Here is a 10275-nt window from a genome sequence, read left to right on the forward strand (position 1 = left end):
AACCGTCTCAGGAACATGTATCCGCTGTAACTGTGACAGTGCTGTCAGAAGCAAAGTTTTAATTTAAAAGGAGAAATAAAAATCTCACCGTCCAGCTCTGCGTGCAATCCCCAAACTCGGGGATTATTGCTTTGCCTGAAACTCATTTCAACTCTCAGCTAAAAGAAACTCCGCAAGACAAAACTATTTTGTCTCCGCAGCAAGAATGATAAGAAACAGGCCGCCGCAGTCGGAGTTTTTTAACGAAAAATACATTTTTTTTGGAAGGAAGAAACACAAGTCGAGCGGCAGGAGCGGGCGGGGGGCGGGGCGGGCTCGTGAGCGCACCAATCAGCGCCCGCCGCGCTGCTATAAAAGGGGGCACCGCCGGTGCTGCTGTAGCCGCGTCCGCGCAGCATCGTCATGTCCGAGAGCGCTCCAGCCCCGGCTGCCGAGGCAGCGGCCGCCGTCCCGGTTCCTGCAGCTAAGGCTGCCGCCAAGAAGCCGAAGAAGGCGGCAGCCGGCTCCAAAGCCCGCAAGCCTGCGGGGCCCAGCGTCACCGAGCTCATCACCAAGGCCGTGTCCGCTTCCAAGGAGCGCAAGGGGCTCTCCCTCGCCGCGCTCAAGAAGGCGCTGGCTGCCGGCGGCTACGATGTGGAGAAGAACAACAGCCGCATCAAGCTGGGGCTCAAGAGTCTCGTCAGCAAAGGCACCCTGGTGCAGACCAAGGGCACCGGTGCCTCCGGCTCTTTTCGCCTCAGCAAGAAACCTGGAGAAGTGAAGGAAAAGGCTCCCAAGAAAAAAACAACCGCAGCCAAGCCTAAGAAGCCGGCGGCTAAGAAGCCCGTCGGCGCCGCCAAGAAGCCTAAGAAGGCAGTGACAGCGAAGAAGAGCCCCAAGAAAGCCAAGAAGCCGGCAGCCAAAAAAGCAGCCAAGAGCCCCAAAAAGGCGACAAAGGCTGCCAAGCCCAAAAAACTGGCGGCAGCAGCGAAGAGCCCAGCGAAGGTGAAGGCGGTGAAGCCGAAAGCAGCAAAGCCGAAGGCAGCGAAGCCGAAAACGGCCAAGGCGAAGAAGGCGGCCCCCAAGAAGAAATAAGGTCCCTGTGGAAGAAAAGTCGTCTATCGCACTTAAAAACCAACGGCTCTTTTAAGAGCCACCCAAATTTTCTCGAAAAGCGCTGAAATAAGATTTGTTTTCAAATAGTTTTGGTATAGTGTGTTGCGCATGAAACCCCACGAAGCGCGTGCTGTGATTGCACCCTGAGATGTTGCATTAATCGTTACCTTCCGACAAAACGTACAATCCTGTGGATTGTGGATAGCTTCAGGGCAGCTTAAGTACTCAGCTACTTAAGGACGCTTAACAGTTTCTTTTCCGCAGTGTGCTAGGCTACGGTAAAGGGGATGGAGGGTTTTCCCTAAGTGGAACAGATGGGAACATCACTAACAGAACAGCTTGTAAACGGTGTTCCTGTTAGAGCATTTAACGAATCAGTCATTGATTATAAAACCATTTAGGAAGCACTACTGACGTTCGCTAAATATTTTTCAAAATCGCTTAAAAGCAATTTAGCTCTTTAGTGATGCTGTAGGTGGCTCTGAAAAGAGCCTTTGGGTTTCTGTTGCTTAAATTTTCCTGAGCGTTGTTCTTCGGCGCTTACTTGACTTTAGCCTTGTGACTGTCGGTCTTCTTGGGCAGCAGCACGGCCTGGATGTTGGGCAGCACGCCGCCCTGCGCGATCGTCACCTTGCCCAGCAGCTTGTTGAGCTCCTCGTCGTTGCGGATGGCGAGCTGCAGGTGGCGGGGGATGATGCGCGTCTTCTTGTTGTCGCGGGCCGCGTTGCCCGCCAGCTCCAGGATCTCGGCCGTCAGGTACTCCAGCACGGCCGCCAGGTACACGGGCGCGCCGGCGCCCACCCGCTCCGCGTAGTTGCCCTTGCGCAGCAGCCGGTGCACGCGGCCCACGGGGAACTGCAGCCCGGCCCGCGACGAGCGCGACTTGGCCTTGGCCCGCGCCTTCCCGCCCTGCTTCCCGCGCCCGGACATGGCAGCCACTCAGCAAATCGGCGCTCGCTCCGGAGCCGCAAAAGCCTCGATAAGTCCCAGCCCGGCCCGCCCGGCGCCTTATATACAACCCGGGCGGAGCGGCAGCGCCTGCTCCGATTGGCTGCAAGAAAGGAATCGTTCGGCAGCCAATGGGAAGGCGAATTCAGAGGACGCCAATGGCAAAGCCGGGCGCGGGGGCACGACGGGAAGGACAACCAATAGCGACGCGCCGCTGGGAACAGCACCGCTATAAAAGCAGCTCCCGCGGCCTCTTCGCTGTCGTCGGTCCTTTTTTTCGTAGTTCGTGTGTGCTGAGAGTCGCGCGTTCGCAGCCATGCCCGAGCCGGCCAAGTCCGCGCCCGCGCCCAAGAAGGGCTCCAAGAAGGCGGTCACTAAGACGCAGAAGAAGGGCGACAAGAAGCGCAAGAAGAGCCGCAAGGAGAGCTACTCCATCTACGTGTACAAGGTGCTGAAGCAGGTGCACCCCGACACGGGCATCTCCTCCAAGGCCATGGGCATCATGAACTCCTTCGTCAACGACATCTTCGAGCGCATCGCCGGCGAGGCCTCCCGCCTGGCGCACTACAACAAGCGCTCCACCATCACGTCGCGGGAGATCCAGACGGCCGTGCGGCTGCTGCTGCCTGGCGAGCTGGCCAAGCACGCCGTCTCCGAGGGCACCAAGGCTGTCACCAAGTACACCAGCTCCAAGTAAATAGCTGCTAGAAGTACTGTATAACCCAAAGGCTCTTTTAAGAGCCACCCACTTTTTCAAGAAAAGGGCTTTAATTTCTACGTTTCTCTTGTAATTTTAGTTGTAGTGTTATCTGATTTGCTTAGTGATCAGTGTTCAATTCCAACGATTAAAATAGTTCAGTATTAACAGAAACTGCATCTAGATCCTCTTAGTGCTTTTTACACTTGTATCTTGACTGCTATTTCTGGCAAGGTTTACCCTATCTGTTGTGTGTAGGCTGCTTCAATTACCAGCTCTTTGTAAGGCACCCCGGCTGTGCCATCCACATCTGCTTGCTGTTAAAGTACGTTCTCTCCCCAGCTCCGGCTGTTTTCAGCCCTGGTCAGTCCCTTCTCCCTGTTCCCATACCATGGACATGTTTTCAAAGACATATACATGCCAATATAGCTTTTTTTTGTTGTTGTCCTATATTTCGTTGGTCTTTCATATCTGGGTAAAAAAGATCTATTAAATATATGCCTTAAATGATTAATAAAGCTGTTTGCTAGTATTTCGTTTTATTATTCTAAGGATCCTACTAATAGTTTATTTAATGTCTTCAGAACAAAATTGCATTCATGTAAAGTGATTTCTTAGCCCCTGCTGCCCCCTTACGGGGGTTTTTGAAATTTCGGTCACTTCAGGTTTTGCAGCGTCGGGCCCTCAGAAATATACGAAAAACTGCAATTACTGATGGAAAAACTGTTTCCAAAGGATACTACACAAGTGGAACTTAAAAGACCTAGAAAGACATAGAGGACTGAAAAGTTAACTGACAGAAAACACAAGCGAATAATCACTGCAAATGAAAAAGTTGGTGGCTCACAAAAGAACCACAGCCTGGCAGCCACGCAGACCCAAAGGCTCTTTTAAGAGCCGCTAATTGCACAATGAAAAGACCTGTAGCGCTGCTTTGAAACAACCAGGGTTTCGTAATATTTTGTAGACTGTAATGTTTGACTTTTATGGTCCCAGACCTTAATTTTTTTTTAGTGTCTCATTTTACTGAGCATCCTGCATATAAACAATTCTCTTTTATAAACCACTTAAGGCTCTAAATTTTCTTCTTTGCAATTCATCTGCAGTCCTTTGCAAATACTGGAGAGAGTAAAAGGTGCTTTATGGACACCGGATAGGGAAGGGAGACAAGAAAGGAGGAAATGTGAGGATAATAGTTTAAGAGAGATAAGCAGAGAGCCGCAGACAGAACAGAGAAATTTACATCCCTGTGACTGTGACTGTCTCGATACACCTTCGAGGAAGGAGATGGGGGTGATTAGAGAAGAAAGCCAAAGAACTCCGCACGTTTAACTCTTTGGCTGTCAAGTAAAAGCTGCAGCGTCTTAAAACTGTTACTGTCATACCCAGGACAATTAGAAGGAATTTAAAAAGCTCTTTCTACAGATTGAGTAGTAGCTCTTACACAAGATTGTCCTTCTTAAACTATTATACTGGCATTTGTCCACTTTTGACTTCTTCCTCCCATACCCAGTAACTAGCGATTTTAATAAGCGATTCAGCTCTTTTCGTTGTGCACGTAGGGGCTCTTAAAAGAGCCTTTGGGTCTGTGTGAGCTGCCTCTGTGCCTTGCCGGAGAAGGGCTGCGGCAGGAGACTCAGGCGCGCTCTCCGCGGATGCGGCGGGCGAGCTGGATGTCCTTGGGCATGATGGTGACGCGCTTGGCGTGGATGGCGCACAGGTTGGTGTCCTCGAAGAGCCCCACCAGGTAAGCCTCGCTGGCCTCCTGCAGCGCCATGACGGCCGAGCTCTGGAAGCGCAGGTCGGTCTTGAAATCCTGTGCGATCTCGCGCACCAGGCGCTGGAAGGGCAGCTTGCGGATCAGCAGCTCCGTCGACTTCTGGTAGCGGCGGATCTCGCGCAGCGCCACCGTGCCGGGCCGGTAGCGGTGCGGCTTCTTGACGCCGCCCGTGGCCGGCGCGCTCTTGCGGGCCGCCTTGGTGGCCAGCTGCTTGCGGGGCGCCTTCCCGCCCGTCGACTTACGCGCCGTCTGCTTCGTGCGCGCCATCCCTCCGCACAATCAGCCGCGATCTCGCCACACGGACAAGACACTGCAGCGGCCGCGGCGCTGCCGCGCTATTTATAGGCGCAGCGCCATGCCCATTGGCCGCCGCGCGAGACCGCCCGGCTGCCATTGGACCGTTCGCGCGAGCCCGGGAAAAGCTCGCACCATCCGCGCGGGGAGCCCGCCCCGCCCCCGCCCCTTCCCCGCCCCTTCCCCGCGGCCGCCGGCCCGGCCCGACCTCCCCCCGCCCGCCCCGGCGCCGCCGCTCGCTCTTTGCCGGCTCTCTGCAACGCTTTAGCGCCGGCTCCCGCCGCCACGAACGGTCGTTTGGAAGGCAGGCGGGGGGCGGCAACCACCGTAGGCCAGGACCGGAACCAACCCGCTTGCCAACCCGCTCCCCCTCTCGCCCGCCCCCCGCATCGGGACCGCTGGTCAAGCTCCCGTCGGCAACCGCCTTCTCCCCTGAGGGCTCGCTGTTTCTTCCTGCTCAGTAGCCGCGGTGGGTTCGGGGCCGCGGCAGAAGGACAGAAGGCGCGGGTGGCCGCCGACTGTTCGCGCCAGACGAACCTTTCCTGGCTGCTCCCCCGCCAGGGTTTAAGCCGCGGTTCTCTTGCGGCGAGCGCGCCCTGGGCAAGCGGGGAAGGGCCGCGAGCGCTACCAATCGCCACCCCCTCGGGAGCCGCCCCCGGCCCGGCGACGGGGAAGCGCCGCGCAGTCCTCACCCAGGTCCGACCGAGCCCGGCGCCGCGCGGCTCCGGCTCTGCCCGACCGGCTCCAGCCCCTGCGGCGGCGGCGGCATTGACGGGTCGCGGGGCGACAGGGCGGTGGAGGGAGAAGCGGGCGACAGCCAGAGAAGAGCCAGGTGGGGAGCCTGTGTCCGCCGCCACGACCGGGGCTGCGCAGGTCGGGGACGACAGCGCCGAGAAGCGTTGCGCTTTGCTTCCCCTGGTCGCCCTCGAGTCCGTACACTGGTCTCGGAAGGGGAAGCGAGCGCCTCAATCTCGAGCTTTTTGCTCAAGAAGCTAAAAACAAGCTGACAGCGTCTGCTATAACCATCTGAGCTTTTGCTGTCCCCGATTCACACGGCCTTTCGCTGGCTTACCTCACGAGCAAACAACACGCACCGGCTTTCCAGAATACATTTGTTTGGGGCTTTTTAAGAAACCGAAACAGTGTTCGATTATTGTTTGACCCACCGCCCCCCAAACTACACCAAAGGAAAGGGGGCACTCCCTCGGATTTTTTTTAGCGAGTTGTGAACGTTCTCTGCTCCGCTCAGGCAGATGCTACACAACACATTATTACAAGCAAGTGACAGCCCGCTTTCCTTATACTTTATATTGATTTCACTGTTACTGCTTTTTTCCCGAAAAAAACCCTGGGGTAACACAGAATAAATGAGAACAGCATCAGCTCTTTTATTGAAAAGGTGGGTGGCTCTTAAAAGAGCCTTTGGGTCAAGGAGATCTGGCACGGGGGGGCTGCAGAGGCAGCTTACTTGGAGCTGGTGTACTTGGTGACAGCCTTGGTGCCCTCGGAGACGGCGTGCTTGGCCAGCTCGCCAGGCAGCAGCAGCCGCACGGCCGTCTGGATCTCCCGCGACGTGATGGTGGAGCGCTTGTTGTAGTGCGCCAGGCGGGAGGCCTCGCCGGCGATGCGCTCGAAGATGTCGTTGACGAAGGAGTTCATGATGCCCATGGCCTTGGAGGAGATGCCCGTGTCGGGGTGCACCTGCTTCAGCACCTTGTACACGTAGATGGAGTAGCTCTCCTTGCGGCTCTTCTTGCGCTTCTTGTCGCCCTTCTTCTGCGTCTTAGTGACCGCCTTCTTGGAGCCCTTCTTGGGCGCGGGCGCGGACTTGGCCGGCTCGGGCATGGCTGCGAACGCGCGACTCTCAGCACACACGAACTACGAAAAAAAGGACCGACGACAGCGAAGAGGCCGCGGGAGCTGCTTTTATAGCGGTGCTGTTCCCAGCGGCGCGTCGCTATTGGTTGTCCTTCCCGTCGTGCCCCCGCGCCCGGCTTTGCCATTGGCGTCCTCTGAATTCGCCTTCCCATTGGCTGCCGAACGATTCCTTTCTTGCAGCCAATCGGAGCAGGCGCTGCCGCTCCGCCCGGGTTGTATATAAGGCGCCGGGCGGGCCGGGCTGGGACTTATCGAGGCTTTTGCGGCTCCGGAGCGAGCGCCGATTTGCTGAGTGGCTGCCATGTCCGGGCGCGGGAAGCAGGGCGGGAAGGCGCGGGCCAAGGCCAAGTCGCGCTCGTCGCGGGCCGGGCTGCAGTTCCCCGTGGGCCGCGTGCACCGGCTGCTGCGCAAGGGCAACTACGCGGAGCGGGTGGGCGCCGGCGCGCCCGTGTACCTGGCGGCCGTGCTGGAGTACCTGACGGCCGAGATTCTGGAGCTGGCGGGCAACGCGGCCCGCGACAACAAGAAGACGCGCATCATCCCCCGCCACCTGCAGCTCGCCATCCGCAACGACGAGGAGCTCAACAAGCTGCTGGGCAAGGTGACGATCGCGCAGGGCGGCGTGCTGCCCAACATCCAGGCCGTGCTGCTGCCCAAGAAGACCGACAGCCACAAGGCCAAAGTCAAGTAAGCGCCGAAGAACAACGCCCAGGGAAATTTAAACAACAGAAACCCAAAGGCTCTTTTCAGAGCCACCTACAAAGTCAGAAAAAGAGCCTGAATTTCACTGAAATTTGAAAAGCCCGCGATGCATTTTAAAATTATTTGATATAATCGCACACCCCCAGTTAGTACGAGCCGCAGCCCCGTGCTCAAACCACTCCGGGGGGGGTTGTCAGCGCTCTCAGGAAGCAGATCAGCCTTCCCGAGGCCGTACCCAATCCGTATGCCGTATCGGCATAAAGCCACCAGCGCGGTACTTCCCTCCCCTTTCTATGCAGGGGAAATTTGAGCGACCCTGAATCTTGCCGCTCTGTCTGGCCGTTACCGAAATGAAATGCCACTTGCACCAGCACACCACCATTCCCCGAAACATCTCCCTGCTGCCCCTTCCACAAAACAGCGGCAAACAGCATTTCAGCCCTTCTTAGAAAGCGTGGGTGGCTCTGAAAAGAGCCGTTGGGTTAAAGTGTGGAGAAAGACCTTTTCTTCCACAGGGGACTTACTTCTTGGGGGCTGCTTTCTTCGCTGCTTTCGGCTTGGCCGCCTTCGGCTTTGCTGCTTTCAGCTTCACTGCCTTTGCCTTGGCAGGGCTCTTCACTGATGCCGCCGCGTTTTTGGGCTTGGCAGCCTTTGTCGCCTTTTTGGGGCTCTTGGCTGCTTTCTTGGCCGCGCTGGCCGCCGGCTTCTCGGCTTTCTTGGGGCTCTTTTTCACTGTCGCCACCTTCTTGGGCTTCTTGGCCGCGCCGACGGGCTTCTTAGCCACCGGCTTCTTGGGCTTGGCTGCGGGGTTTTTTTTCTTGGGAGCTTTTTCCTTCACTTCTCCAGGCTTTTCGCTGAGGCGGAAAGAGCCAGACGCACCTATACCTCTGGTCTGCACCAGAGTGCCTTTGCTAACAAGGTTCTTGAGCCCCAGCTTGATGCGGCTGTTGTTCTTCTCCACATCGTAGCCGCCGGCAGCCAGCGCCTTCTTGAGCGCGGCGAGGGAGAGCCCCTTGCGCTCCTTGGAGGCGGACACGGCCTTGGTGATGAGCTCGGTGACGCTGGGCCCCGCGGGCTTGCGGGCTTTGGAGCCGCCCGCCGCTTTTTTCGGCTTCTTGGCGGCGGGGGCCGGGGCGGTGGGGGCGGTCTCGGACATGTCACCCACAGACCGAACTTCGGCGGCGGCGGCCGCGCCCCTTTTATATGAGCGCGGCGGGCGCTGATTGGCTCCCGCCGCCCCGCCCCGCCCGGCGCTCCGGACTCGCGCTTGTGTTTCTCGGGGTAAAATGGAATGGCTCTTTATTCCTTTATCTGTCACATCTTTCCTACATCTGTGAGGCCGTGGAAGCGGCTATTTTCGCCTGATGGTGTCCTCTCGAGAAAAAAGAGGCATCTGCGTGGCGAGGGGACAAGAAATCCCCAGTCCTGCCACTAAACGGACCTCGAGAGAGCGAAAGTTTTGTTTTTCTTTGTGAAAGTTTTGGTTTTGTTTGTGAGTCAGGAAACTCTGTCCTAATCTTTAGGGGGTCCTTTTTACATTTGATGAGAAAGCAAACAGAATCTCATTCTTTAAAACAAAATGATTTTTTAAGTGAGGTAGCACAAACACTCACAAGCTCTGCCACTGCTTCTCCTACAGAAGTTTGTACCTCTGACGACTGTGAAACACTCAGTTAGGGATATTTCTTTCCCGTACTTCCAAACCTAAAGTTTCCAGACTTTCCACACTTCTGTGCATGAAGTATTGCACAGCAGATACTTTATCCACTTCAGAATGGGCTACCTTCTCTGAAAGTCTCGGCTATTGTTAACATAGCAAAAGGCTCTCTAATATCAGTGGAATAATTTGGCACATGAAGGCCAAAGATTAAAAGGTTTCTGTCGGACCACAGAGCTTCATATAAGTCTTTGGCACACGGAAGCAAAAACACTCTAAATAAAGCACACAATTCTAAATCTGTAAAATCTGTTTGTGTGATTCACTAACAGGGAAAAAAATTGGCAGAAGTTGAATCTGCAAAAGTTGTGAAAGCATATTTTATTCACATTTTCACCCCAAGCTGGAAAGAAAAATCGCAATTTTTGCTCACTGCTCTTTTGCCAGGTTCCAGATCAAGTCACGGCAGTTTCTGTACATAAAAGCTTTGGCTGCAGCACAAAGTGATGCAAAGCTCTTTATCCATGATGACGTGACTACCCTATTAGCACTCATACCTTCTTATCAGCTAAAACTTTGTATATATCTTTGTGTCTCTGTCAGGAGTTCCCAATTCATTTACCTTGAAGTTTAATGGCCATCAGATAGTTTAACACTGTCAGATTGCTGGTTTTGTACCTGATATATACAAACTGCACTTGCACAGTTCAGGTATGATGCCAACCAGGTCCCTCAATAAAATGCAAAATCTATGAGTGGAAAAATGTCATCTCACTCCTCTTTCTCATTCCATCACAGGACAGTGAAATGAACCTCTTAATGATTTTGGGAGACCATGAATTCACAAAGTCCCATTCAGAAAATCTTCTATGGGCACTTAGACCTTTTCTTTTATAATTATGGTAAAAAAGACTTTAGGAAAATAGACACATTTTTCTCTCTCACTTATGTTTTCTTTAGGAAAATAGACACATTTTTCTCTCTCACTTATGTTTTCTTTCTAACTCTTCCTTTTCATTGAAGTCCCCTAGCTGAGAAGGTATGACTGAGGCAGAATGTGACTAAGACAGCAAATTCAGCAAATCTGGATCTGGGCTTTCAAAGCATATTGGAAGTGGGAGCAAGGTTGACTGGGAATATTATAAAGACAAGAGACTTGACTGTATCACATTTATTCCATGTAGTTGTAGGAATAAAGAATTGAATAGTGAAATTATTAACATC

General features: G+C 54.5%; 6 protein-coding genes across 6 annotated transcripts; 3 read left to right on the top strand and 3 right to left on the bottom strand.

Annotated features, from left to right (window-relative positions):
• The first annotated feature begins 402 nt into the window (after positions 1–402).
• Positions 403–1179, top strand: LOC116786991 (histone H1.10-like). The gene has a single exon (XM_032688202.1). The coding sequence runs from the start codon at positions 403–405 to the stop codon at positions 1072–1074; it is 672 nt and encodes a 223-aa protein (XP_032544093.1). The 3' UTR covers positions 1075–1179.
• Positions 1180–1635: 456 nt separating this feature from the next.
• Positions 1636–2061, bottom strand: LOC116787004 (histone H2A-IV-like). The gene has a single exon (XM_032688216.1). It carries the CDS (start codon positions 2023–2025, stop codon positions 1636–1638), a length of 390 nt encoding a protein of 129 aa, XP_032544107.1. The 5' UTR covers positions 2026–2061.
• LOC116787012 (histone H2B 1/2/3/4/6) lies at positions 2011–3236 on the top strand. The gene has a single exon (XM_032688225.1). The coding sequence runs from the start codon at positions 2360–2362 to the stop codon at positions 2738–2740; it is 381 nt and encodes a 126-aa protein (XP_032544116.1). The 5' UTR covers positions 2011–2359; the 3' UTR covers positions 2741–3236.
• A 2804-nt stretch (positions 3237–6040) lies between these two features.
• Positions 6041–7095, bottom strand: LOC116787475 (histone H2B 1/2/3/4/6). Its single transcript, XM_032689103.1, has one exon. It carries the CDS (start codon positions 6657–6659, stop codon positions 6279–6281), a length of 381 nt encoding a protein of 126 aa, XP_032544994.1. The 5' UTR covers positions 6660–7095; the 3' UTR covers positions 6041–6278.
• Positions 6958–7493, top strand: LOC116787474 (histone H2A-IV-like). Its single transcript, XM_032689102.1, has one exon. It carries the CDS (start codon positions 6994–6996, stop codon positions 7381–7383), a length of 390 nt encoding a protein of 129 aa, XP_032544993.1. The 5' UTR covers positions 6958–6993; the 3' UTR covers positions 7384–7493.
• LOC116787473 (histone H1.10-like) lies at positions 7189–8550 on the bottom strand. The gene has a single exon (XM_032689101.1). The coding sequence runs from the start codon at positions 8548–8550 to the stop codon at positions 7915–7917; it is 636 nt and encodes a 211-aa protein (XP_032544992.1). The 3' UTR covers positions 7189–7914.
• Positions 8551–10275: the final 1725 nt, after the last annotated feature.

This window comes from Chiroxiphia lanceolata, chromosome 5 (genome assembly GCF_009829145.1).
Source record: "Chiroxiphia lanceolata isolate bChiLan1 chromosome 5, bChiLan1.pri, whole genome shotgun sequence".
Lineage (NCBI taxonomy): Eukaryota > Metazoa > Chordata > Aves > Passeriformes > Pipridae > Chiroxiphia > Chiroxiphia lanceolata.